This window comes from Excalfactoria chinensis, chromosome 22 (assembly GCF_039878825.1).
Source record: "Excalfactoria chinensis isolate bCotChi1 chromosome 22, bCotChi1.hap2, whole genome shotgun sequence".
Classification (NCBI taxonomy): domain Eukaryota; kingdom Metazoa; phylum Chordata; class Aves; order Galliformes; family Phasianidae; genus Excalfactoria; species Excalfactoria chinensis.
Window position 1 is genome coordinate 4652080 of NC_092846.1, and position 27027 is coordinate 4679106.

General features: G+C 53.3%; 2 protein-coding genes across 10 annotated transcripts; both read left to right on the forward strand.

Annotated features, from left to right (window-relative positions):
- The first annotated feature begins 890 nt into the window (after positions 1-890).
- KHDRBS1 (KH RNA binding domain containing, signal transduction associated 1) lies at positions 891-19435 on the forward strand. 4 transcript variants are annotated; one of them, XR_011905754.1, is made up of 11 exons: positions 891-1340; positions 6237-6364; positions 6888-7004; positions 8032-8178; positions 9764-9966; positions 10802-11021; positions 11649-11716; positions 12019-12077; positions 14233-14425; positions 17105-17165; positions 18924-19435. XR_011905754.1 is itself a non-coding variant. In XM_072355226.1 (9 exons), exons 1-9 carry the CDS (start codon positions 911-913, stop codon positions 14328-14330), a joined length of 1470 nt encoding a protein of 489 aa, XP_072211327.1. In that variant the 5' UTR covers positions 892-910; the 3' UTR covers positions 14331-15581. The 4 variants fall into 4 exon arrangements, 2 of the variants coding, with proteins under 2 accessions (XP_072211327.1, XP_072211328.1); XR_011905755.1 differs by lacking the exon at positions 18924-19435 and adding an exon at positions 18509-18527; XM_072355226.1 differs by lacking the exons at positions 17105-17165; positions 18924-19435 and having other exon boundaries at positions 892-1340; positions 14233-15581.
- A 245-nt stretch (positions 19436-19680) lies between these two features.
- On the forward strand, positions 19681-25582 carry TMEM39B (transmembrane protein 39B). Of its 6 annotated transcripts, none has more exons than XM_072355405.1 (9): positions 19681-19783; positions 20349-20555; positions 22117-22336; positions 22607-22690; positions 23234-23388; positions 23712-23991; positions 24378-24565; positions 24803-24923; positions 25215-25582. In XM_072355405.1, the coding sequence occupies exons 2-9, from the start codon at positions 20428-20430 to the stop codon at positions 25449-25451; spliced, it is 1413 nt and encodes a 470-aa protein (XP_072211506.1). In that variant the 5' UTR covers positions 19681-19783; positions 20349-20427; the 3' UTR covers positions 25452-25582. The 6 variants fall into 6 exon arrangements, with proteins under 6 accessions (XP_072211506.1, XP_072211501.1, XP_072211504.1 ...); XM_072355400.1 differs by having other exon boundaries at positions 23712-24048; positions 25215-25580; XM_072355403.1 differs by lacking the exon at positions 19681-19783 and adding an exon at positions 19797-20149 and having other exon boundaries at positions 23712-24048; positions 25215-25580.
- Positions 25583-27027: the final 1445 nt, after the last annotated feature.

Consider the following 27027-nt stretch of genomic DNA (forward strand, 5'->3'; position numbering starts at 1 on the left):
CCCAGCCCCAAAGCAGCGCAGCTCCTACATCCAGACAGAGAAAAGCCCGTCACTCCGCTGCCCATCACCCGGCACCTCCATGTGAGCACCCAGGAACTGTTCTGCTGGCACCTGGAGGATCCGGCCCAGCCCAGCACTGCGCCGAGCTGCTCTGCGGGCTCCGCAGGTTGTAACATTGGAACGTCTCATTGGAACGTCTCAACCTCTGCACCACGAGCAGCTCAGCAGCGCACAGCACAGCACAGCACAGCACAGCTCCCACAGCTCTCATGGCACGAGGCCTCGGCTTACAGCCTCCAGCTGTCCAGCTCAGCAGGAGAAAACAACCACCCCAGGCAGCGCTGGAGGGTCTGAATGAACTGATTTTATTGCTGGATATAGAACCCAGCGGATCCTCACACAGCCCGGCCCACCCGCCTTCTTCCTCTTACTTCAGCAGTAGGCCGCAGCCGGCCCACACCGCACAGTCCTCCGAGCAGAGCAGCACGAAGACACCAGGGTCCGGTCCGGTCCCGCACAGCCCCGGAGCGGACCCATCTCCCAGCGGGCCCCGCATGGCCCCGCACCGCACCCGCCGCTTCGAGCCGTCGAGGCCCTTCGCACCGCGCCACCTCACTAGGACTGCGCAGAGCGCATGCGCAGCGGCGCCAGACTCGAGGCTTTGCGCATGCGCACTCACGACGGATAGCGCTTTGGCCCCTCCCGCGCACGTGCTGCTCTCCGTATCGCACGCCCGGCACTGCGCATGCGCACAAGGAGACCGTTTCTTTCTCAGCCCGCCCACGGCGCTCCGCGCATGCGCTCTGCGGGGCGGCGGGCGGCGTGCCGCCAGCAGCGAGGCGGCTTGACGGCGCAGGCGCAGAAGCGCGTGGGGTGGTCGCGCGGGAACGGCTGGGGGGGGCTGTGAGGGATGGGGCGGTCCTTCCGGCCCCTCACTTCCGGCCCCAGCGCTGCGGCGGTCGGTGTGGCAGCGCCGTTCGGGCCCGTTCCGCTCCGCGCCCGCCCGTCCGCCCGCATGCAGCGCCGCGACGACTCCTCCGCCCGCGTGGGCCGGGGGCCGGGGGGTCCCGGAGGCGCCCGCCAAGGGGGTCCCAATCCGCGGCGGTCTCCCCGAGGCGGGGGGGGGCGCGGGGCCGGGGCCCAGCAGCCGCAGCCGCTGCTGACCGGCGGGGCGGCCGCCGGCTCCTCGGGCGCGCAGGGCCCCGCTGCTGCCTCCCCCGCCCCGCTGCTGCCCGGGGGCGCCAAGATGGAGCCCGAGAACAAATACCTGCCGGAGCTGATGGCCGAGAAGGACAGCCTGGACCCGTCCTTCACGCACGCCATGCAGCTCCTCAGCGCAGGTACCGAACGGCCCGCGGGGCTCGGTGGGGCGGATCCGGGGGGGGGGAACGGGGGCGGCCCCGCTGCGGGAATGGCTCTTTGGAGCGGTGGGCTCGCGTCTAATGTGAGATACGGGGCAGGGGAAGCTCGGAGCCAAAGGTTCGTTTTAAAGCGAGGCGTGGTGAGGTTGGCCGCTGTCATCCATGGGGGGGGGGGGGGTCCCCAGGGGGCGGTCCGAGCTGAGCGGCCAGATCGGGGTCTGCGATCTGTCTGATTTTGCACTCGGGTAACACGTAGAGAGCTTGTTCCGTGTTGCTGATGAACCTCAATAGGGAATGGAAATGGCAGTCTTTGTTCTGTGCCCGGAGCAGCCTTCTCCTTCCACACCGCCGCTGTCCAATCGCCTGCCGGCTCTCATTCCTCCCCATCTCCCTCCCCGTGCAGCTGCTGCTCCGCTCTCGGTGCCGAGTGGGGTGGGCTCAGCTGCCTCTGATACCTGGCAATAAAATCGGAGCCTTCAGCATTTCATACAGACCCTTCAGCAAACTGACCTTCTGTCTCGGGAAGGTTGTTTTTCCCAGATAAGCAGGACAGCTGGAGCCTAACAGCAGAGCCTGAACATTCCATGAGCTGTGGGGAGGTACGCTGTGCCCTGCAGGGGCTGAGAGTATAGGCACCATAACAAGATTGAAGTACTAATTAGGAATGTAGTCAGCAGCTGTCTGTAATAAATACAGCAGTTTTAGGAAGAGGCGCTCACGTTGTGGTTACGCATCAACATTTGCATGTCTAAAACACGTGAAATCAATGTGCTTTAACTCCTGGATGTGCACACTTGGAGGTGCCATCCTCCTTGCACCCAGCGCTGCAGTAGAGCGATGTCAGCTGTCTGACCTGTCATCGAGGTTGGCGAGTTTCGTTCCCGAATCTCAGTGCCACCTGCAGAGCCCACAGGCAGCTTAAAACAGGAACAGCTTAAAACCTTGGCTGCCGCTTTGAGCTTAATATGCGTGCAGTGCTGAGCAGGTGGTGCCAGCACAGGGATAGCAGCAGACTGAACCAGCACAGTGCTCCGTGCTCTGCCCTTTGTCATTCTGCTTCCAAATGATTCTTCAGGTCTTTATACTGCTGGATATTGCCATAATTGTCGCAGTGCTCGAGGCTTTTTTGGTTCCTCCTTTAACGTGGGAAATAATTCTTAAGAATTGCTGTCTCCTGTTATGCAGATAGCTGAGGTACGTCGTCACGGGTAACTTGGCATCATTTGTGGACATCTCGATCTAAATAAATCAGTTTTATAATCCAATTTGCCATCAGTTTAATGTTTTTCATTAATAAAAGCATTTAGCCGGCTGACGCTCACAGCTCTGTGGTAATGGCTTCCAGTGACACGGAACCTGAGGAGTGAGGAGTGTGTTAATTCCCAAAGAAGGAGCAGCATTCTCAGCCCACTTTGCCCAGCTTTGTTTGCTGAGCTCTCTAACAAGGATTTATGAGGTTAACTCATTAACTTGAAATTTGCTAATAGTAAACTGCAGCTCTGTGAGATGTCGCACTGGAAGAAGTGCTTGCTTCAGGTATATTGAGAACTGGGGCTTTGGGGAGTTTCAAATGGTGTCTCAAAGTAGCCTTAAAGTACCTTTGGAATTCTGGAGCTGTTGAGTGTTTCTAAAGAAAAATCAGCATTGTTTGGGATTGAGCTGAAAGGCCACACAGTGACGTAACGCTGATCCTCAGACAATGCACTGTGTGATATAAAGCAGTGAAGTGTGTCGATTGTGGGGTTCTGTTACACAGCGCCCTGATCAGACGTTGCAAACGGGGATTTTTGCCCCTTGGAATTTGAGGTTCCTCACTGCCGTGATTCAGGATCTACACGAGCTTCCTTTTCCTTGCTTTGATTCATGCTCTGGCTGCTGTGGTTGCAGGGCTGGAGGTGCTGACATCCCAATGGGGCACAGTCCTCTGCTTCCAGGCACTGGGGAAAGTCAGGAGGCATCTGGTGCCGTGTCAGTCAGCTGGAGGTGTTTTCCAGGTTCTTGCATTAATTGGGCTGTTTTCATTTCATGGAGATGCTCTCCTTGAGCAGAGCTGGCATTTAATCTCTGAGCTTCCTGTGCTGTGTGAGTGAGCTGCCTGTGCTCCGCTCGCACCTTACCTGTAGCATCTTGGAGGTCCTTCATGTTCCCAGGAACGCGGGATGGTGAGGAGGGCAGAGCACAGTGTGCTGCAGGTCCACACTTGGTATGGTTTTGCTAGGGAAGAGCTTGGGCTGAGCTCAGGAGTGGCACTGTGGCTGCTGAGCCTCCTTCATGCGATGCAGCAGCATTACCAACCCCCCTTTACCTGCCCCATAGGATTTCTTCTGAGACAAAGCAATCACTGCCCCCATGAAGTCCGAGAAGCCACTGCCACGCATGCTGCCAACCTGCTGACATTCCCCGTGGCAAGAAGGTAACCTTCTGCTGCACCTCTGACACGGCCTTAAAAAATCAGCACTGAAATGAGGCATGCTTAACCCCTCGAGGTGTACGTACGCTTCTGCTGCATATCAGTAAGTGGTCCGACAAACTGCTTCCGCTCATCGGCTCCTTCAGTGCTGCTTCCAGTTCATAGCTTAAGGGGCAAGGCAGACCCGGAGCAGCGGGACACACCACGGGTAGTGTGGGGCTGCTCCTTCCTCACACCTGTTTGAGGCTTTTGGGTTCCTTCTGTGCTGTGAAGGAGACCATGAGGCCACCTGCACTGACCCACAAATGAAAGCCGGAGAGCTTTGCGGGTTGCTTTTTGGGTCAGGGATTTTTCTTCTCTCTGGTTTTGGGTTTCACTTGCAGTATCGGTGATGCTGGACCTGAGGCTTTTCTCAGCACAGCTTTAACTGTTTGCTGCTCCCCCAGCCTCATTCCCGGGCGCTGCTGCTGTTGCATCAGGTTTTGCTGTGTGTTGTGGGTGCGATTCTCTGCTTTTCAGAGGCTGGTGTCTGATCACATTGGCAAGGCAGCCCAAGGGTGCTTTTATTCTTGTGTGTGCGTAGAAAGTCCTTTTTGTTCATATGCAGAATGCTCTTACAAATATTCTTACTGCTTTTGGAGAGTCCAAGTATTGAAGAGAGAGTCCCACTGTACTGTAGGATTTAAAGCTGTGCTTACCCAACGCTGAGCCCAGCAGCATGCTCCTCTTGTTCCACATCCCAGTTCTCTGATGTGCTCCTACAGCTGCAGTGACAAGGCTGTGTGTGAAGCTGACCCAGGCATCTCCTTGGTCTGTTTTACAGATCTGACACAGCTGCATTTGTGTTCTGTCCTCAGGAGATCATTTCTTTGCAGAGTAAAAATCAACCCATCTTCCTCAAAGCCAATTGTGTTCTGTCTGTATTGTTTTTTATGAGGAGTCCTGGTGACACACTTAGGAGTGATCCAAGGAGCTGCTCCAAGGAGAACTTTGAGAAATTAGGCTTTTTTTTCTTGATCCTGCAATGTAATAACTAAGTTATGTGCTTAGATCTCTAAATATGTGTGTATGAAGCCCCCATCCCTGGGGCTGCTGGAAGGTGCCAGCTGCCTCCATGCAGGCTGCATGGCTGTAACCCGCTGTCCTGACTGGGTTTGGGGTCTGAGACTGTTACTGGGTGGACAATGTGCCAAACATCTGACGGTACCCAGCCTTTGAGAGCTGGAAACATGAGCGTTTAATGCAGAGCATGTAGATGATGCATGGGCAGGAATAGCAGGAAACGTGAGATAGCGCGGCTGCCCTCTGCAGATCCTGGTAACGGAGCAGGCTGCCCTGCAGCTCTAATCCAATTGTGTGTGATCTTGTGAAAGTGGCTCCTTCCCCCCTGAGCTGTGGGAAATCGTATTTGGAGCACTTCTGGACTCAGAAGAGATATTTATAGCTCCTGGGTTTGCTGGTGAAATGGCGAGCTTCAGCTTTAAGGAGGGGTCCTCACTCATCCATTTGGGGGGGGCTGGATCAAGGAGTGCATAGCAGTCATTCAGTTGGGGTTGATGCTGAGGCGCTGACTCTGAATCTGGGGGCACTTGAGATCTTGTTGTTGGCCATTAAATAAAACTCAGTGGTGAGCAGACAGCCTGGAAGAGAAAAAGCTCCACTGCAGCCTGGGGGCTTTGGCAGAGCTCTGGGTGTTTGCCTCCCTGAAGGCAGGTGTGTCACAGCGGGGGTGGCTGTGGGAGCCTTGAGGGTGGTCCTCAGTCTGCTGAGGTTTCACCTCCTGCCATCTCAGAGCAAGTTTAATTTGCAGTCAGATCAGCAGAGGTGCTGCATGCTGCCTCCTAATTGATCTCCCTTAATGACCCGCTGCCAGAAGGTGAGGAGGCCTTTCCTCAGACCCCCCAAGGTTGCAATGGGCCTCCACATCACTCAGCCCAGCCCCATGCCTTTCCTTTTCCAGGCCCCCACAACTCTTAGCTTACAATTAAAAGTCAGCCTCTTACTTTGACAGTCAGCATTTGTGGTTATGTTGGCTGAATCAAGTTGGGGCATCTCAATGGCTCGTGTGCTCAGGGCTCCCTGCTGCAAGCTGAGAACTGGTGGTGATGAAGGTGCATTCCTGGAGGGAGGGCCGGACAGCAGGAGGCACAGCACAAGTGATGCACTCAGCTGCTTAAGTTTCCTCCCCTGAGTGATGAGGTTATCGTAGGGCATTCCCTGCTGCTCTGGTATCCCATTCATTGTCCTGCATTTGGCCTTCTGGAATCCTTAGGTGTGAAGGGAAGGAGAGGTGAGCTGGGCCAGCACATAGGCTGTCCTGTCTGTCCAGATCCCATTCGTACAAATTAATCTGATCGATGTTCCTGTGTTGACAGAGGATGAGGGTGGTACATCCTGGTACGATTCCAACGCTAAAATGATGCTTGTCTGAGGAATATAAGCAGCCCTATTTTTATCTTGTTTAGAAATTGAAAAAATTCAGAAGGGTGAAACAACAAAGAAGGATGAGGAAGAGAACTACCTGGATTTATTTTCTCACAAGAATATGAAACTGAAAGAACGAGTTCTGATACCTGTCAAACAGTACCCCAAGGTGAGGGCCAGAAAACAGCTTACGGAATCTCTGTGATTTGCTTGTTTTCTATGGATTTTATGGCTGAATGTTAGAGATAGTGGCCGTCGGTGTGTCAGCAGGACTTATGCCAGTGTGCCGCTATCGCTGTGGAATTTTTCCTGTGCGAGCCTGCAGGATCTTATTTCTAATATATTACATGTATTACGTTTCCAGAATGTCTAGGGATAAAGCTAAATGGTGACGCGCAGTTGTGATGTTTCTTTACAAGAATAGACTCTGTGTTTTACAGTTAAGGCCACGTTTAACTCTTAAGACTGCCTGTAAATCTGCTAGAATAGAAGGTAGAATTAAGCTCGTTTTCTGTGAGTTCATTTAGCTTGATATTCCGGGGGAGCATTTTAATTTGGAATTTAATTTTTCCTGTGTGTTTTTGGCCTAATTACTTTTGGTGTGACTGAATTTGTAATCCGGGTTAACGTTGAGAGAAGCTTTCATTGAGGTTACTGAGTTTTGGAGCTAAATATTTCTTCTTTGTTTACAGTTCAACTTTGTTGGAAAGATTTTGGGACCTCAAGGTAACACCATCAAGAGGCTTCAGGAAGAAACTGGTGCTAAGATCTCTGTGCTCGGGAAGGGTTCAATGCGAGATAAGGCAAAGGTAATGCTCCCCCTTTGAAGCCATACGCATACATTAATGCCTTTCACTGTGATGTGAAAAGCAGATGTTCCCAAAGCGTTTTATAAACCAGAATTGAAAAGCGAAGGCGGTAGGAAGTCACCTCTCTGAAATTGGTCTGTGCTTGTTGGGAGCATTCTCAATTGAGAGAGCAGTGTGATGGATGCTTTCTCCATAAGCAATACTTGCAGAAACCCGTCATCTTTTGATGTACTGTACCTCGGGTGTACAGATAGCTTATATGGAAGGTGATAAACAAGGTCTTTAAAGTAAGAACCAATTCTACCTACTTGTTGAAATGTCATTTGCTGAAGTAATAAGTTTCCCCTTCAGAAAAACACCCACCATTTCCCATTTCCAGCAGTCCCCTCTGAGGTCTGTAAATTCTCATGGTTTACGGAAGACTTTGGAGCGGTGCATTGCTGGTGATCTTCAGTGAATCACAAACAGCCAGAAGGTTTTCAGGGCAGGAAAAATAATGGATTTATTTTTTATTTGCTTGCTCCTAAAATTGAGCTCACAATCAGTCAGTGGGGCTGTAACTTCCTTCTGCTTTTACTTCAGCAGCCTGAGAAGTTTTCGCACTCCGGTTTATTTATAGCTTCTTAAAGCCAGCTGAATAACAGGTATCCAAGAGCAGAATTAGAGCACGAGTGTTTGAGATGTTAGACTTCGCTTCCACTGCGAAGAACACCTCAGGCAGTAGGGGGTGTAGAACAGAACATCGCTTCCACGTGCTTAGTGGGAAAAGTTCCTGGCATCATTGCGTTTACCCTGACATTGCAGTCACCTGGAAAGGCAGCTGTAAAAAGCTGGAGGAGGCCTGCAGGGTGTGCTGGTGGCTTTTTGTTAAACTGTACAGTCATGTGCATAGGGTGTGAACATGATCGATATGAGCAGACACGGTTAAAATGCTTTTTCAGCCTACTAAGGCTTAGGAAACAGGAAAAGAAAAGCAGTTTTTCTACGTCTTGTTTAATTTCGGACTCTCTGATATGCTTTTTTTCAGGAGGAAGAGCTGCGTAAAGGGGGAGATCCTAAATATGCTCATCTAAATATGGATTTGCATGTCTTCATTGAAGTGTTTGGGCCCCCTTGTGAAGCATATGCTCTGATGGCTCATGCCATGGAAGAAGTCAAGAAGTTCCTTGTCCCAGTATGTATACTGCTGCTCTTTGCTTATTTAAGGAGATAGATGTGCACTATGAGTCTTAAAGTGGAACACTACCAGGGCAGTAGCACAACAAACCTGAAGTAGGTAGTTCTCTGCAGTATTAACTATGAACGTGGGATGGAGAGCTTGTCCAGCTTCGTATGTCAATGTTAGCAGGTGAATAATTGTCTATGTCTGGCATGGAAGAGATTTCCATAGAGCTGGTCAGATCAGAAGCTCTGTACACAGAGGTGTGTGCTGTGTTGTGAGGGCTGACATTTCTTGTCTTTTGGGGGATTTCTTCTGCTGGTGAAGTTTCTGAGACCTTCACGTTCAACTTGGTGTTAGTCTTACATTATGTAATGCAACAAAGCTAGAATTGCAGAGCCTGGAGGAGTCTCACATGCATTATTGAAATGGAGGTATTGCTCACCAAATTGGGGAGAAAACAAGATGGGGATGAAGCGCACAGAGCTCCCAGCTTCTGGCTGGCCCAGCCTGTGACTCAGAGCTCCAGCAGGCAGAGCTGAGTGCACACCAGCACCGTGCTGTGCTGAGCTCGGCTGAGATGGGAGAGCTCAGATGTTCAGTCTGAAACAAAAAGGGCGGGTGGAATCCAAGAGCTGAAGGTAATGGGGAAGTGTGGCAGAGCTTATGGTGGCTGGGTGGTTTCCATGAGTCTGACACAGAGAGATGAATGTGTGAAGAGCCTTTGAAGCAAAGAGGTCATCTTCAAGGAGACCCTTGGATGTACAGAACTCTGCCTTGCGAAGGCAAGCGTGCAGCCTTGCTATTTAAAGAGTCTTATCTATCAGTGCCTTCAAACAATGTGTTAAACTTGTGAAAATTGTCAGAGCAGTCACTATGGAAGCCAGCAGTGCTGTGAAGACGCAGCTGGTAGGAGACTCCTTGCCTTGTGGAGTTGCCATGGCAGCATGAAGATCCCCTCTGTGTGCTCAGGGAGGGGTGGGCTGCAAGGACCTCTGATGGCTCACCAGGGACTCAGCTAATTCCTGAAGCTGGATCCCCTGGGGTGATAAAAACACACAGAGCAGAAGCTTTCTGTGTTCATGAGACTGCGAGAAGACAGGCTGCATTTGCAAACTGGTATTTACTCTTCGTCAGGCTGCATCCTCTCCTGTTCCTTTAGCGTGTCAGGAACACAGCAGTATGCTGATACATTATGTGGACTCATTGCCACCTGTCTGCCTCTAAATGGGAGTGTAAGGTGCTTGTGGGGAGATATATCTTGCCTGACGTAACCTCTGAGCTCTCCAACATTTGCAAACAAATCTTGCCAGTGTCCCTGGGGTGCTGAGTGTCGGATGCCTCCAGAGCTCCCACAAGCAGGTCCTCTTCCCATGGACCATCTGCAGCACACACACAACGTACTGTGCTCTTCTCAGCTGTTTTGGAGTAAGCTGGCATTGGTGTGCTGCTGCCTGCTGAGAAGATCCCAGGGAAACCAGCCAGCAGGTTTTCATGTAGGGCCGTTAGGTCGTGTTTATTCCAGCACGGTGGCTTGTGGTACCCTGAAGCAGAGACTCTAGTTAGCTGCTCTTTGGAGCTGACTCTCTCCCCTCTTTAGGATATGATGGATGATATCTGTCAGGAGCAATTCTTGGAGCTCTCCTACCTGAACGGTGTACCAGAGCCAACTCGTGGCCGAGGAGGCCCTGTGCGGGGAAGGGGAGCAGCTCCACCACCACCTCCACCTGTTCCAAGGTACCTTTCCCAAAAGCATGGACCTGGAAATGCTGCATCTTGCTCAGAGTGGTGCTGCGAGATCAGGTTAAGCTGCTTATTCTTGTACATCAGCTGTTGACTTTGACCTTGGCTTTTGGCCAGAGCTTTCTAGCCTTGTTTTGCAGGCTTGCTCTAGCAAGCTGCTATCAAATATTCTGCATGTTTGGAGTTAAGGTAGTTATAATCTAGCTCAGTGGATGTCTTCTTTATTACTTTTGCTGTCTGAAATCATCAGCATCGTAAAGTAACCATTAAAAATGGAAAGAATAGCTAGAAGATTGTTTTTTAAACAGAAAGTCTGCCACAGAATGCCGTGCAGATGGTTTGTGTTTGTGTTTCTGTTTGCTTCTGCAACCTCCAGCAGAATACGTATTTTCAGTTCAAACTGACCTTCCCGTGAAAGTCACAGGGTGGTTTTATTCTGCCACTGCTGTCGAGGCGTTGAGATGAATTGGTGGTAACGCTCCGTCGCTGTAGTTGCTTCACTGCGTATTTCACAGGGGTGGCCTTTACTTCTGTCTGACCGTTCATCCCAGAAGTGTCCCTGCTCCCCTCAGCGATGGTTTCGCAGTGCTGTAGATGTGGCAGTCATTGCTGGTCAATGGCAGAGGGCAGCTGGAAAGGAGCTCTGAGAAACTCCTCAGCCAATGCTGTGTGTTGGATTTATTCCTGCACAGCACGTAATGCACCGGTGTTCCCATCCCAGAAGAGTGGGTGTTTTTTTATGAAGTGATGCAATACAAGATTAACAATTGATTCTTGACAAATAATCCATAGCTTAACGAATGGTAACCAAATGTATTTATCAAGCAGTTGTGTTCTAGGGTTGCTGTAAGCAGCTGTACAGCAATAGCAGCTCACAGCCGTTCTCTCCTTCCAGGGGGCGCGGTGTTGGTCCTCCCCCTCCGCCGCCTCCTCCCCGGGGAGCCCTGGTGCGAGGAGCCCCGGTGCGGGGCGCCATTGCCCGGGGAGCAGCTGTAGCCCGTGGAGTGCCTCCCCCCCCAGCAGTCCGGGGTGCTCCTGCACCCAGAGCACGTGCGTCCGGCATCCAGCGGATACCGCTTCCTCCTCCTCCCGCGCCAGAAACCTACGAGGAATACGTAAGGATTCTGTCTATCCTTGGGTGTTATTCCACATGGCTGGTCTTGTATTTAGTTATTGAACCTTCTGGACCTAAAGGCTACAGCCATGAGTACTGCACTGAAGCAGGGAGCAGTAGTGCAAACGCCGGTGTGGTGCTGGGCGACTGCCTGCTCCAAAAGGAGCTGCTAGTGTCAGAAATAGCATAAAAGTGAAATGTGCACAGCAGCATTTCGGGGAACCATCACAAATAAGGCAACTTTAAAAATTCCTGTCCTCCATCCCAGCAGAACTTCTGATGCCAGGACTGGCTTTTGTCTGTCTCTAAATCTGTGTATGGGATATCACAGCTACAGACTTCCCAGTGCATGGATTTGCACTGTAGACAAGCTGTAGCCTTGGACATGTAAGTCACTTTCTAATCCATTAATTGTAAAGATCAGTGTGGTTCATTCCTTGCCACACACAGCACACAAGCAGCTTTTAGCTGCCCACTCATTTTCCTGCTTAATCCCTTCCCTGCGGCAGGCAGGGACTCATGAGCTGCTCCAAAAACTCCTGTAACCTGAATTCACTTTTGCTGCTCCCTTTGGTCAGTCGTTAACCTTCCATCTTTCCGTTAACACCATTTGTGTCATCCATTTCAGGGTTATGATGATGCATATGCAGACCAGAGCTATGAGGGCTACGAAGGCTACTACAGCCAGGGCCAAGGGTAAGTCTCCCACCTGTTACTGGGAAAGTGATGCGTGATCTTTTCTCTTTTAAGAGCATAGAAGCGCTTATTTCTGAGTGTGAGCTGTAAGGAAATGCCCTCTTCTGCTGTAATCCTGGAGTCCCTGGGAAATACCCTTGGGGAGTGTCCCCGTGTTGCTGACAGATGTATTGAAGCAGCGAATGCACACCATGGCCATGGAGAGCAAAGATGCCCCGTCTTGTTCAGGTGTTTGTGCAGGTTGTGTCAGCTCAGGAATACGATCTCAGCGCCGTGTGTAACCAGCGTAATTACTCTTCCAGGGACACAGAATACTATGATTATGGACACGGGGAGGCACAGGAAACCTATGAAGCTTATGGTATGTCTGGGAATCCTGTTCTTTTTGTAGGGAAGGGGCTGCACGTAGCTGGGAGTTGCCTGCGCGTAGCAGCTGTATGTGGTTGGGAATTGCTTGTAGAGGTCAGCTGGTCTCCAGTGCTGCTCCACGCTCTGAGCAGAAGCTTCTGACACTGAGGAAGACCTCAAATAGTTTTCATGGTAGAATATTTTTACTCTATGGATTACGCAGATCAGAAGCTGAAGGCACGATGTGGTTTTGAGGTTCTTATCTAGCTCAGTTGTCTCAAAGGTGATGAAAAATTCCATTTTTAACTATGGAAATATCTTTCCATTTCCTGGTAGCTTTAGAGTACTTTAAGAGCTATGGATTTCCACCCACAGCACTACTTTTGCTGCAGTCTGGTTTCATGAATTATGTTTTGTTGAGCTGCATGAATGCATGGCTCCATCTGCTTCCTTATCCTCAGAACCCTTCCAGCTGACACTGCCTGCACTACGCATTTGCTTTAGAAATGGTTTAAAATGTCATATGAAGGCCTCTCCCTTGACTAGGTGGGAAAATGTTGTTCGATATGACTTGCAGGTAGTCTGTGTAGTCTGGCTAATGTGCATTACCTAAGGCCATCAACTTAGGCTAGACCGAGGAGTGTGGGAGGCCAATTTGAGCACAGCTATGTAAATCACAGGCTGTTGAAAGCCATGGGCCTTCTGTTTGAGGTGTTGGCAATAAAGGATTAGGTGACTGCATTGTTTTTTTAAGCTAGTTTAAGTATCTGAGCTTATGAGTGGCATCTGCATACGGCAATAAGAAAGACTCATTTTCCTTCCTCCGTAAGCAGTGAAAGGCTCACAGTGAGCTGCTCAGTGGTGTGGAAATATGCTGTATTGAAGGCAGTGCCTGCAGCAAAGCATCCGTCAGTCGCCTGAGGGTGTGAGCGAACTGAGCTGGCAGCCGTGATGACCAGCATGGAGAGGATTCCGGTATTCTCAGAAACAGGGAATCCCTCTGCCCTGCTGTTATGGGGAGCTGTGAGCAGAGACAGACCTGCCTCTGGGTGCACCCTGGGCGTGAGCTGTGAGAAGGGCAAATTCAGGTGCTTATCGGGGCTGCTTTTCCAGTCTGAGGTGGGTGTGAATAGGCAGCTGCTGTCGGCAGTGCTGGGTATCTCGTGCCTCTGTGCAGAATGGCTCTGGGATGGCTTGGGTTGCTGCCTGTGTCAGTCACGCAGCACAAAGAGGCTTTTGTACCTCCTGCGTGGTAGGAGAGCAGTGTTGTCTGGGGTATGAAGGCCAAAACGCTCGTTGTACGCTTGGCATGAAGTTGCCACAGTTAATCTGTTTATCCACAGTCATTTCCTTTGGTCTCTGCTTTCATGAAAACAAAATCAGAAGAATAAATTGTCAAACCAGGCTGGAGACCTGTGAAAATCAGAGCATGTTCCATGGCAGCAGGAATAGCAGCCGGCTGCCTTGGGGTTTGGAAGGTTGCTTTGGTGAAGGGGGGACTGCAGCGAGCGGCGGGCACAGCAGTATGGATAATGCAAGCACCAAACTGAAAGCTGAGCTTAGTTGTTTGGGGCTTGAGGCAGCTTGGGGACAGTGGGATGCAAACTCTGTTTGCTTCGGTAGCAGTTGTGCGTGGCAGAAGTTCGTGGCTGTCCTGCTCGGTGCATTGTCCCAGTGGTGCTGGTGCAGTGCTGGTGCAGCGCTGGCACAAGAATGCAGGTCTGCAGCCAAGCAGATGCTGCACTCCCTATGGCTGCAAACAGGCCCCTGGTTTGGGTGTGTTTTGGCACGAGAACAGGCTGGGCTGGTGCTCCAGGAGGAGGAACACGACCTGCAGCCATGTTGGGCCTGGAGGTCCGTGCTGACGGCCGAGAGGCTGCGACTGCAGGGCCTGCATGGGGCTGGCTGCCAAGGCTGCCTTGAGAGCTGGCTGCGGCTCTGCTGAAATTAATTACTCATAAAGGCACTGGGTTTGTCCAAGCCGAGGCTGAGTGGGGAATCCTGGCCTAACAGCTCTTCCCAAAACACTGTTCTGCAAAAGAGATCTATGTAGAACTGGGGGGGACGAGGGGTGCATCGCATCAGCCCCATGCAGATCCCTGTTGGGACCAGCCATGCCAGGCCCTTAGCTCGCTGCCAGCGTTGATTTATCGCTCTCTTTTCTGCAGGCCAAGATGACTGGAATGGTACCAGGCCCTCCCTGAAGGCCCCGCCAGCCCGGCCGGTGAAGGGCGCCTACAGAGAGCACCCATACGGACGTTACTAAAAACAAAATGAGGGAAAAATAGCAGTTATGAGCAAACAGTTGTTACTGATTCTTGTATCTCCCGGGATTCCTGTTGCTTTGCCCACACCAGACAAGTAATTGTCTAACTGTTTTTCTTCGTGGCCCTTTTTCTCCCACTCCATCCTCACCCTGCATTCTGGCTTCTGTACGTAGTATTTTAAACTGAGTTAAATAGACGTAGAGCACCGGTTTTAATTTTATTTTCTTTTTTTTTTTGAGTGTGTAGATTGCTTTTCTTTCCTTGTTGTTTAGATAAATAAAACTGTACCTTTTTTTTTTCATAAACAAAAACAAAAACAAACAAACAAACCAGTTTAAAATGTTAGTTTCAAAAGTGACCTGGCGTGCTTAGCAGATATGAAACGAAGGTTTTGTTAACCTTTCAGTTCGGTTTTAAGGAACCCATAAAAGCTGTAGTTGCAGAATCCCAAAGTAGGCTACATTTCAAAATTCAGGGCTGTTTTTAAGCACTAAAATGATAATGTAACGGTAGTGGTTGCCACCGTTTAGGAGTAACCTCAGACCTCCAACTTTCCTTAAAAGCAGATGGCTGGTGAATCTTCAGTTTAAATTTTAATACGAAGGATCCTCGAGCAAATTAAATAGCTTTCTTTTTTTAAAAGAAAAACAAAAAGATAATTGACCTAAAAGGAAAAAACAAACAAACAAAAAAACAAAAAAAACCAAGAAATTAGGTTTGTAAAATTGACTTTCCTGAAGTGGGTTTTGAAATCTAGCCCCAACCACGCGGTGTTGAGAGATGCTTGGGAAGGGGATGTCCCACTGTGACGGTCCTGGGTGGAGAACTTACGAGAGGGCAACCAATTAAAGCGCGGCTCTGATTGCCCAGTGTTTGATATTAGAAAACACAGCATGAAGCGAATAGGCCTGAATTCTCTAAAATTACAGTCTTCTCCTTTCTCCAGCTCTGGGGGCGCGTAATGCAGCGCGAGCTTTAAGCTGCCAAAGCGCTCAGTGTTAGCAATCCCACTGACTGGAACAAGTGCATCTCAACACCAGCTCTGCGTAAAAAGGGACGCTGCAGCTGAAAAAAATGAGGACGATTTTCCCTTTGTACATAGGTTAAAGTCCTAATGGGATTCGTAGACGGTCCTCCCACCCTGTTCTCGAAGATTAAATGCTACATGTGTAAGTCTGCCTAAATAGGTAGCTAAAACTTGTCAACATGTCTGCCGCAGTTTGTCAATAAAGTTTAGTCCTTTTTTAATCAAAGTAAATGTGATGAATTGTCATTTTTCTGGTTGAGCAGTAAAACAGCCGTTCTTTGGGTTTTTTTTTCCTCCAATCAGTTTAAATTAATGCTAAAGCTCATTGTCTTTTTAAAACGTGGAGACTTTCTAAACGTGGCGGTTTTTGGTTTTATTTTGATTTTTTTGCAATTCTTTCCCAAAGTTTGATCAAGTTCATCGAATCAGTTTAATTTAAAGGGAAAAAAAAAAAGAAAAAGAAAAAGAAAAAAAAAAAAAGGGAAAAAAAAAGAAGTAAAATCCTGTTTTTCACCCCCTGGAAGTTGTTTGAAGGCAGTTTGGTGCTGGGCTGTGGCCACAAGCCGGCTTCTGTCTGCTGGAAAGTGGTTTTGATGCTCTGCTGAGTTACTGATTCGGATTGCAGGTGGCCTCAGAGTAAGGCAGGCTGGGTCTGAATTGGCCCCTATAAAAGTAATGTGACAAAGTGAATGCTGAGAAATCCGAGGAGGGAGCTCGCTGTCTGTGCATGTAAACCCCCCCGTCCCCTTGGCTGGGATGATGCCCTTCCTACCCGGAGGCAGCCTTTATTTACTCAGAGAGCCACTTACAAACGTATCCCTGTTGGAGAAGGGTGCTGCAGTCACTCCTCGTATCCTTCCCAAGGCTGCGTGTGCATATAAACAACCAAACATCTAAACCTTCTCAGGGAGACACGACAAACTGTTTGCGTTTCCCAATGCAAAGTGATCTGGCATCGTAGGGGGAAGAGAACAAAACTGCTCGGGGGTGAAAAATAGAGCATCAGGAAGCAAACTGCTGGTAGCAGTGCATGACTGAGGGGAGTGCTTTAAAACAAACAGTTGTATTTGTAGATTGTTATTAAAGTGTAAATAACTGCATTTTCAACACTGGTTTGGAGTCAGCTTTCAGGGCATAATGTCTTGCTTGATGAAAAGATCACCCTATGCCCCCCTTTTAAAGGAAAGTTATCGCAGGAGAATCAGGATGTGTAAAGCTAACATGCATCGCAAAGCCCAAAAGGTAACCTAAATGTCTGATTTTAATAGCACATTTCTCTTTTACATTAAACCGTGACGGCAACTCGCATAAACTTTATCGAGACAATTCGCCAAGTGTTAATTTTCATGTAAAAAAAAAAAAAGAAAGAAAAAAAAATGTTTAAAATAACCATTAAAAAACCAACCAACCAACCAACCACCTGGTAACGCATAATTAGCGCTAACTTTAATAGCGTGCCCTTTGGAAACGCACTGTAATGTAACGTGGGCAAAAAGGAACCGGCGAGCTTAAATACCAAGGGATGTAAAATGAACGTAGATAGTGCTGCTGCTGCCAAAGCATCCTGCTCAGCTGTTCAGAACCTACCGCGATGGCCCTTTGTAGACCCCACTATTGACACCGGCTGCGAAATGGTCCGAGCTCAGCTTAAGTTGCATGTTTTCCTTCCTGTGTAATTGCATGCAGGACTCTATGCTGCTGTTTGTGCTCGTGTTGAGGAGACTGATGGATGCCTTCAATTTGCAGGAGCGCGGAGCGGCTCGCGGCGGACCGAGGGGTGAAGATGAGGAGGGGCAGCGCGCAGAGGGTGAGTGTGTCTGCTTCTTTGTGCCACTTACAGCAAGCTTTGAACACCTTCTGTGTGGGCTGAGAGGGCGGCACCATCTGAGCTGTTACATTGGAGACGTTCCTTACGTACCCACAGATAAATCAGTGCTGGGAAGGCCAGCTCCATCAGTGATGCTCCTGCAGAGGTCACGGTTAGAGCTGCTTGCTGGCTGAGATGCTGGCTTTCATGTGAGCTCTTACAGCTGCAAGGTAGCGCTGAAGTTGTTGCTCTAAAACAGAGCAGCCCGAGGAGGAACCTGCAGAAATGCAGAACCATGGAATGGCTGGGTTGGAAGGGACCTTACAGCCCGTGCAGCCCCAACCCCTGCCGTGGACTGGCTGCCCCCCAGCTCTGGGCAGCATTGCTGGGCTCTGAGCAGCACTGCTGGGCTCTGGGCAGCACTGCTGGGCTCTGGGCAGCACTGCTGGGCTCTCGCTGCCCTTTGGGGAGAGATTTTCATCCTCCAGCAGCGCTGGTGATGGGGCTCCCTCTGGTGGCCGCAGCGATTCGTTCTGTGTGCGCCTTTGGAAATGCAGCACGTGCTCGCAGGCCATGCGGGGCTGCGCTTGGGGTGCTGAGCTGTGCCTGGGGTGCTGAGCTGTGCTTGGGTGCTGAGCTCCGGCATCACGCGGCACTGACCCGTTCACGCAGCAAGGACGTGTCTCCCCTGCGGCCCCAAAGGCAGCAGCCCCGAGCGCGTCCTCTGGGGATCTCTGTTATCTTGAGATCACTGCAAGCCTGAGCTCCAGAAAGCAGAGAACAAAGAAACCAACCTTTGTGCTGCTGGAGAAGTGTAACGGCTTCAAAAGAGCGCTGTGCAAAGCGCTGGGAGCGGGACAGAGAAGGGCATAAGACTTATTTGATATGGAAATGCAGAGCTACCCAACCAGCTTCTCTTGAGAGCGTTAGGAACAAGAAAATGGTTATGTGTGGGAATGGTGCAGCAGAGTGAGATTACCCGCAATTCTTTGCCTTTAACTTGAAAACTGGAGCTGTAATTCCGTTAGGGAAAGGCATCGCATCTGGAATCCAGGGGCCTGTTTGTGTGATGCATCTCCATTACAACGCGACTGAAACGTCAGCTTAGATGGGGGCTGTTCCAATCTAGGGCCATTTCTCTCTTAATAGGCACAACTTTCATACCTGCTGCTTTCACGTTGCTCTTTAGATGATTCGATAAAGCAAATGACTGCAAGCTTTATTTTACAGTTCACTGTTGGTCATTTTAAACTCCGTATTTGGCAAGTTGGGTCCAGCTGAGGTTTAGAAGCACAGCTGCATCCCCTGCGCGGCTCTTGGAGCAGATGATTCTTTTTGTACAGAACTGAGCTTTCAAATTTGTATGAGAGCATCTACCACGGACAGAGCCAAGAAGAGCCATTGAGACGTGCTCCTCTTCCTTCCTTGCCCCACATCGCAGCTCCTGAGGAGCCCACGTGGGCAGGGGGCAGCTGGCACAGACCCCGGGGGAGGGCAGCAGCTGTGCCCGTCTGCTGGGAGCTGAGCAGGAGGTGCCGATAGCAGAGCCCTTCCAACAGGGCTGTGAGTGCAGATGGTGCTTTTGGGGAGTGAGGCACAGCGTAGGGAAATGCCGCCGTAACTGAGAAACCTCCAGCATGTCGGGTGAGATGTTGGACACGAGCCCTGCTGGTAAGCTCGGAGGGGGAGGGATTTCTGCAGCCAGTCGGGGCTGTGGGGATCTGCCATCTCCAATGTAGATGTTATTCCTCTTCTCAGGAAGCTCAGATCCCGGGAGCGCAGAGCAGAACCCTTTGCTGTCGTTGCTCAGCGGAGCCATATGTTCCAATAGAGATGTTTGTTTCCACGCTCACTTTGCTCCTTTTGTGATGCGGGACGGAGATTGGATGCATTGCAGAACGAGCTCCAGGAGCCCTTTGCTTTACTGCCAGTTGGAAGAAGCCAAGTGCCAGCTCTGCTCCTCCAGCTGCCTCCAAAGCTGCAGAGGGGCGGCATCGAAGCGCAGCCTTCCCATGGAGCTGGCTATGGAACCAAGCACGAGCGAAGGACTGTGAACTGCTCCATGTGGAGCACAGCCGGAGCTGCACACGGCTTGGGTACACAGTGCAATGCGCTGCAGGCGGCGGTGATGGAGGACGCTAAGATTGGGGTGCATGGTGTTGGGAGGAGCTGTGCAGGAGAGCGGCCCGCTGTGACACAGCCGGCTGTGGCTGGCGTTGGAAATGTTAATAATCCTAATAAAGGCTGAACTCGGATCTTTTGGCTTCCAGACACGTGAGTCGGTGCAGTTTCTCTCCCACCGCGGGGCTGCTGCTCGTTACGGTGTTACCGGGGAGCCGTGGGGGGGGCTCAGGGCAGCACAGGGGCGGCGGACGGCTTTCCCAGCGCACCGGATGTGGCGGCGGAGCCTCGCGGTGCCGGTTCCCGCGGCGCCGTGCCCGAATGAATGGCGGGGGGGCGGGGCCAGACCGGAGGGGGGCGGGGCCTGAGGGGGGCGGGGCCTGAGGGGGGCGGGCGGCGCGGCGCTGAGGAGGATTGTCCGCTAACGGCCGCCGTCCACCGCCGGCCCCGCCCGCCATATTGTGCCCCTGCGCGGGCTGAGCGGCGGCCGGAGATGGGTGAGGGCGGGCGGCGGGACGGGGCGGGGCGGAGCGGAACGGAACGGGACGGAACGGAGCGGGGCGAGGAGGAGGCCGGGGGCGGGCGGGGCCGGGAGGCGCTGTTAGCCCCGCCCCCACGCGCTGAGGGGCCGCTCCGGGCCTGGGTCGCTGCCCGCGGCCTCCGCAGCCCCCGGCCCTGCCCGGCCCTGCCCCGCAGCTCCTCCGTTCGCTGCCCGCCGTGCCGCCGAGTGACCGACAGCAATGGAGGCGGTGCCGGTGCAGCGGGATGACAGCGCGGCGGGGCGGGGGGAGCCGCTCCGTGCTGCTGCTCACACTGAGCTGTGAGCAATGTGAGCTGTGTGAGAGCTGAGCTGTGCGAGCTGTGCGAGCTGTGTGAGCTGTGTGAGCAATGTGAGCTGTGTGAGCTGTGTGAGCTGTGTGAGCTGTCCGGGTCTGTCCGGGTCTGTCCGGGTCCGTAGCCCAGGCCCAGCTCTGGCGATGAGCGGGGCTGCTCCGCGGTGAGAAGCGCCGGGCGGAGCCGCTTCCCTGGGCCCATCCCCGCTGACGAGCTTTTCTCTTTCAGTTGTAAGGACTGAAGGCGCGACGGCGCAGTGAGCAGCCGAGAAGCCCCACGGAGCGGCCCATCCGCGCCCTGCGTTGTTATGGCCGGGGGAAGGCGGGGCCCCAACCGCGCCTCCTACTGCCGGAATCCGCTCTGTGAACCCGGCGCTGCCGCCGGCTCCGGACACTCCTCCGGCTCCTCCGTCACGGGCGTGCGATCCCGCACCAGGTACGGCCCGGCCGGACGGAGACGTGAGGCCTCCCGAGCCTCCTGGCACACACCGCTGCCTCCCCTGGGCTCCGCTGTGCCCCGGTGCCTTGTCAGACCACAGGAGCGTTCAGAGCGTGTAGGGACCGCCCGGGGGAGGGAAGAGAGCAGCAATGGGGCATCCAGCGCCTGTCTGCGGAGTTCTGCTTGTTGTGTCTCCGGTGCCAGGTGGGGTATTTGTAGGGCTGAGATCAGCTCGGTCCGATGTGCAGCTGCATTGAGGGGGGTTCAGGTTCTGGCCCGACTGGTTTGTTGCCTTTCTGCTTCTGAGGGAGAGAGGTGGAAAGAGAAGCAAACAGAACTACGTAAGCAGGAGGTTCCTTATAACTGCTGAGCAAATGTTAGACCCATCTTAACGTACTCCCTGCTTATGACCTTAGGCAAGGAATGCGTGTGGATACAGTTATTCAAACAAGTTATTGCAAGGCCACCGAAAGTGGAGCAATCCAGCATGAGCCTCCAGTGCTGTGAGAGCACAACGGGCCTTATCGCTAAGTAGGTAATGAAGCACAAAGCCACACCCCGGGTAATTAGTCCGTGCAGCCCTGTGCTCTGAATACCTAAGAGCTGATCTGTGTGTATGCACCCAGTGCTGCTGCTTCGCAGAATCAGCCTTTGGTTTCATGTGGCTGTGGAAGAGGCCTCGTGTCTGTAGCTAAAGAGGAACAGAAAAGGGAGCGCTTGCTCTGGGTACAGCAGTGGAGGTTATTGCTGGATTCCTCAGTCCTGAGGAGCTGAATCCGTTTTGTCAAGTGGAGAATCTGGAGCTTTTGGACACGCAGCTTCGGCTCCTGAAGTTACCCTCACACACTTCGTGCTCTCAGCCTCAGTCAGCATGGACTGATCAGTGTTAACCCTGGGCCAGAAGTCTGCAGTCACACCGACACCACCGGGGTTTGTATTTGGGGTTTTCAGAAGGAGATTGGCACCTCGTGCTCTGATTCCTTTGGAACCCACACCCAGATTCCTGTGAGCTGTTATGTGGAGCCTGCAGAGCAGGAGAGATGTATCAGTGTATCTTAGTTCCCTTCCCTCTGATTGAAAGGGCTGGTGTCTGGGGTTGTGTGCGTGCTCCCACAGGAATACGCAGCTCTGACTAAACTTGTTTTTCCTCCACAATTAGTGGAATAGAAGTTAAAGAATGAGAAAGGGCTCCTGTTTAATTGCTCTGTGTTTCATGTTCAAGCACTTAGAAATGTAAATAGCAACTCAAGGTCTGAACACTTGCAGTTAATTAAATGGCTTCTGGTTGAACAGCACAGCCACAGCTTTTCAACCTGACTCTCAAGGAGGGATTCAATATGGAATGAGCTGGTGCTGTAGACTGGCCTGGCTCCAAATCTCGCTTTCCCTGGGGAAATTCCTGCTCTCCCTGCGCTGTAGCAGCAGTTCTAGGAACCCTTGGGGTGCTGACACCTCTAGTTTGTGGCTATTGACCCTGCCTGCTTTTGCAGCGTGCTGTGCATGCAGGAGGGCAGTGCTGTGTCTCATGGAGTGACGCTGCCTTCTCTTTGCCTCGTAGGAGCGGTTCAGGTACAGGGCTTTCCAGCCCACCTCTGGCAACTCAGGCTGTCATTCCCCTGCGGCACTGTAAGATCCCCGAGCTGCCTGTGGAGAGGAGCGTGTTGTTTGAACTCCAGCTCTTCTTCTGCCATCTGGTCGCTCTGTTTGTCCACTACATCAACATCTACAAAACCGTGTGGTGGTACCCGCCGTCCCACCCGCCTTCACACACATCTTTGGTAAGTGCAGCTGCTGCCTGTGATGGTTGCAGGGCTTTGGGGTTGTGAGACGTGATGTTTTCTGTCTCTGCTGTGTGCAAACTGCACACGACTCCACAGCCCGGGAGGTTTTGCTCACCTGGCTTTCACCTGGCACTGCACTGCTTGGCGTTCTCTTCCTGACCTTGGAAGAGAGTCCAAAGGGAGCAGAGTGTCTTGGGAGCTTCTCTGTGTAATGTGGATTTCTGCTGCCCGGTGGGAAGTGAAACCATTTTCTCCTTATTGCTGCAGAATTTTCACCTTATCGACTTCAACGTGCTGACGGTGACTACGATCGTCCTGGCGCGTCGCCTGATAGTTGCTATTGTGAAGGAGGTAAAGCCTGCATGCAGATCTCAGAGCCGTTCTTCCCTCCTGGCTGGAACGTGGAGCTCAATGTCCCTGTGGCAGGTCGGAGCCTTTCTGTCCTGTTCCACTCAATTTCAGGCTCTGTCTGAGCCAGAAACTTGGACATGTTTTCTAATTGGAAGACCAGAAGTGAGCAGCTCGGATCAATGCTCGTGGCTCTCACTGCCCTTCTGTAGGCGTTTCTGAATTACTCCCTCAATGAGGCTGCTCAGCTTCTGCTGGATTCCTTGCAAAGAACCGGGTTTGGCTCTTTTCCTGTTCTCTTATTGACTCCAGCTTTCTGCAAGGAGGAGCTGCCGTAGTTTGGTTTCTGCTGGCTGCAGAGGCATGTTGTGCTGGGCAGGATGGTGCTGTAGATCAGGGCCCTGGTGGGGGTCACACGAAGCCTTTCCCTTCGCCCTTCATGAGTGTGATGCTGACTTTACAGATGGAGTGCCGCCCATCTCTGTGTGCTGCTGGAGGAGGATCGGATGCCTTCCTTCTGCCCTGCTCTTTCTGCTCTCCCTGCAGGCTTCCCAGAGTGGCAAAGTCTCCCTGCCCCGCTCCGTGTTCCTGGTGGTCACTCGCTTTGCTGTTCTCACTGGCACAGGCTGGAGTTTGTGTCGGTCAATAATTCACCTCTTCAGAACCTACTCCTTCCTTAATCTCCTGTTCCTCTGCTACCCGTAAGTATCTCTTTGGACGTTTGTGTGTGAGTTCTAACAGTGCTGCAGTGCTGTGGGTGTCACTGGGGTGACGTGAAGCTTGAGTGTAAATAAGCACATGGTGACACAACAAGAGAGGAAAGGCTTCATAACGATGTGAGATTTGGTGTTACGTGGGTGAGGCTGCCCTGGGTTGCCCCGTGGTTGAGGTTGTATTGATGAAGCTCCTTCCTGGGGTCAGTGTGGGCTGCAGTCACTGTGCTGCTGGTGTGCACGTAGCACACTCAGGTTTTGCCTGCAGTGCTGGTAGGAAGTAACCACGTTTCTGTGCTCCGCTGCTGCAGGTTTGGCATGTACATTCCCTTCCTCCAGCTGAACTGTGACTTTCGGAAGACAAACCTCTTCTCCCAGGTGGCCAACATTGGCCCCAGAGACACCAGCGAGGTGAACTTCAGGGGCAGAGACTACCTGACAGTCCTGAAGGAAACCTGGAAGCAGCACACACGGCAGATGTACGGCATGGAGGCGATGCCCACTCACGCCTGCTGCCTCTCCCCAGATCTCATCCGAAATGAAGTGGAATACCTGAAGATGGACTTTAACTGGCGGATGAAAGAGGTGCTGGTGAGCTCCATGCTCAGTGCCTACTACGTGGCCTTTGTGCCAGTCTGGTTCGTGAAGGTGGGTCGGGGTGTCACCCCAACCCCTCCCAGTATGAGACCAGTTGGGGAGGACTGGGGGGTGCTGGGTTAGGGATGTGTGGCTCTTGTTTGGCTGGGACGTGGGAGGGTTAGAGGGCTGTGTGCACCTTAGGAACAACCTCCCCATGTTGGGTGGTGGGAAGCACGGTGTGTGCAGGAGCTGCACAGCAGCCATGTTATGTGGGCGCCTCTTGTAGGAGCAGAATTGCTAGCAGTGTGAAAAGCCCTTCCTTTACCTGCCGTGTTTTGATGGCTGCGTTGGGTGAGCCTGTCCAAACACTGTCACGCATCCTTCTGGTCCCCCCGCAGAACACTCAGTACTACGACAAACGTTGGTCCTGCGAGCTCTTCCTGCTGGTTTCCATCAGCACATCAGTGATTCTGATGCAGTACCTCTTACCTGCGCGCTACTGCGACCTGCTGCACAAAGCTGCAGCACACCTGGGCTGCTGGCAGAAGGTGGATCCGGCCCTCTGCTCCAACGTGCTGCAGCACCAGTAAGGAGCTCCCCTGGGACGAGGGCTGGAGCTTTGCTTTTATCCCCTTCCTTGTCTGGAGGCTGGGCAGGGAGCTTTGCATTCCAGCTGTGTCTCTCTCTTCTTTTTGCTTAACAAATGGCCGCAGCTCACTGCAGCACAAAGCTGGGTGTCCCCCAGCTGAAGGCAGCAGATCCCCCTCAGGCTGTGTCCCGCTCTGTGGGCAGACATTAGAGCCCTCTGCTTGTCTCACTGCAGGTGGACGGAGGAGTGCATGTGGCCGCAGGGAGTGCTGGTGAAACACAGCAAGAACGTGTACAAGGCTGTGGGTCACTACAACGTGGCGGTGCCGTCGGACGTCTCGCACTTCCGCTTCCACGTAAGATCCCATTTCCTTCTGGGAGCTGAGTTGTGAGCAGCAGAGCTGCCTGCAGGTGTGCGGGGACACGTCAGTGCTGCTCTGCCTTCAGTGCTGGCAGGAGGGAGGCTCTGCCCCATCCCAGGGCTGTGTGTGGGGCTGGTCCTGGCAGGGCAGCACTCCGAGCTGTGCCTGCCCTAAAGCAGAGCTGGGAGGGTCTGCTGTTGCTCTGTGCCTCACTGCAGCCTCACTGCAGCCTCACTGCAGCCTCACTGCAGCCTCACTGCAGCCTCACTGCAGCTTCTCCTCCAGTTCTTTTTCAGCAAACCTCTGAGGATCCTCAACATCCTGATCCTGCTGGAAGGAGCCGTCATCTTCTACCAGCTTTACTCGCTGATCTCCTCCGAGAAGTGGCACCAGACCATCTCGTTGGCTCTGATCCTCTTCAGCAATTACTACGCCTTCTTCAAGCTGCTGCGGGACCGGCTGGTGCTGGGCAAGGCCTACTCGTACTCTGCCAGCAGGGACTCAGAGCAGAAGCTAAACTGACTGATTGCAGAACAAACGAGGAGCCCTCAGAGCTTTGTATTTTTGTTACCACTGCTTTTTGGTGTTTTGTTTTTTTTTTTCTTTGATAACTGATGTAATTAAAAGGAAAAACCATATTTTTTTACTCCCAGCAGCTGTCGGTGTGTTTGTTTCATGGAGTCCCGGGGGGTGTGAGGAGCCCGTGATACCAGTGCTGCGTTGTGGGATGTGGGGGTGCTGCTCCCGGCAGAGCTGCAGCTGTGCCGGATGGGGACGGGGATCGGATGCAGCCGCACGTCCCAGCTCGGTGCCTTTAGGAGCCGCCGCCAGGGGGCGCTCGGAGAGCGCGGAGCTGCGGCAGCGTGTGCGGGGCGGGGGGCGGCGCCGGGAGCCGCTGGGGGGCGAAGGGCGGCGGGAGGAGGAGGAGGGAGCGGGGAAAGGAAAGGAAAGGAAAGGAGAAGGGCGCGGGGCTGAGCCCGGCTCGGCTCTCGGTGCCCGCAGCCCCCTCCTCTCCCCACGGCGCGGAAGCGGCCGCGCTCGGCCTTTCCCGAGGATGAGGATTTCCTTCCTCCCATTGAGCGCTGCCCTGGGGTTAGCACGCAGCCGTGGGGCTCTCGCCGTGCAGACGCGTCCCTCCCCCTCCCCTCCCCCCGTCGTTCGGCTCCTCCCGGACCCCCCCCTCATCCCCCGGCCCGGCCGCGACCCCCGGAGCCGCCCTACGGGTGGGGGATGGGGCCGCCCGCCGCCCTCTGCTCGGCCCGAGCGGAGCCGAACCGCGATTTGCGTCCCGAGCACCGCGGAGCCGCCAACGCGACACCCGCACCACGACGGGCCGCTGCGCTGCGCCCCGACCGCCTTCACCGAGCGGGAGCGGCGGGGCCGGGTCGTTCCGAGCGCGGGGAGCGCGGGGAGCGTGGGGAGAGTGGGGAACACGGGGAGCGCTTCTCCTTCCCTCTGAATCACGCCTCGAGCTGCGGGGCTTTCCTTTCCCCAGCGCGTCCCCGGGGAGATCCCGGCCGGGAATTCCCCTGGGAGCAGCCGGAGCGTCGCCGGCCCCGGGCGGGGACTTTGCCCCCCGGGTCCCGGTGAGCCGCGGGTCGGGGCTCCGTCTGCCGCCCCCTAATCCCGGGATTAGGGCCGGCTGCAGGGGCAGCTTTGCCGCAGGTAACGAGGATCCCTCGGGGAGCGGCTGCGGGCGTCCAGGCGCAGCAATAACAGCTGCGGCCCTCACACCCGACCTTGCCCAGGGCTCAACCGGCCGAAAGCGGGGCAGGACGCGGCCCACGAGGCGCCGTCCTGAGCCAGCGGGACCTGCCTTAATTGGCAGCCCTGAATTCGCGTGTGGGTCCCCGTTAGCAATTAAACACACGCAGACATACGCCCTCATTTTCACATCTGAACGAGCTCACACCGGGGAGCGGAGAGCGTGGGGAGGAGCGGGGATGGATGCTGCGCTCCCCGAGCCCCGCACCGGGACTGACGATGGGTGAGCGGGGAGCTCCGGAGCGAGATGGGCGCAGCCGAGGGAGCAGCGCCACCAGCCCGGCCCCGAGCGGTGGGATGGAGCTGGTCACGGCTCGGGGCCGCCCTGGGAGCA

Bases quoted from the DNA above. Each gene is read 5' to 3' on its own strand.
- TMEM39B (XM_072355400.1), top strand. From the start codon at position 20,428: ATGGCCGGGGGAAGGCGGGGCCCCAACCGCGCCTCCTACTGCCGGAAT. The intron at 20,556-22,116 runs GTACGGCCCGGC...TTTGCCTCGTAG, and splicing joins GGCGTGCGATCCCGCACCAG to GAGCGGTTCAGGTACAGGGC. The intron at 22,691-23,233 runs GTAAAGCCTGCA...CTCTCCCTGCAG, and splicing joins TAGTTGCTATTGTGAAGGAG to GCTTCCCAGAGTGGCAAAGT.
- KHDRBS1 (XM_072355226.1), top strand. From the start codon at position 911: ATGGGGCGGTCCTTCCGGCCCCTCACTTCCGGCCCCAGCGCTGCGGCG. The intron at 1,341-6,236 runs GTACCGAACGGC...TATCTTGTTTAG, and splicing joins CATGCAGCTCCTCAGCGCAG to AAATTGAAAAAATTCAGAAG. The intron at 8,179-9,763 runs GTATGTATACTG...TCCCCTCTTTAG, and splicing joins TCAAGAAGTTCCTTGTCCCA to GATATGATGGATGATATCTG.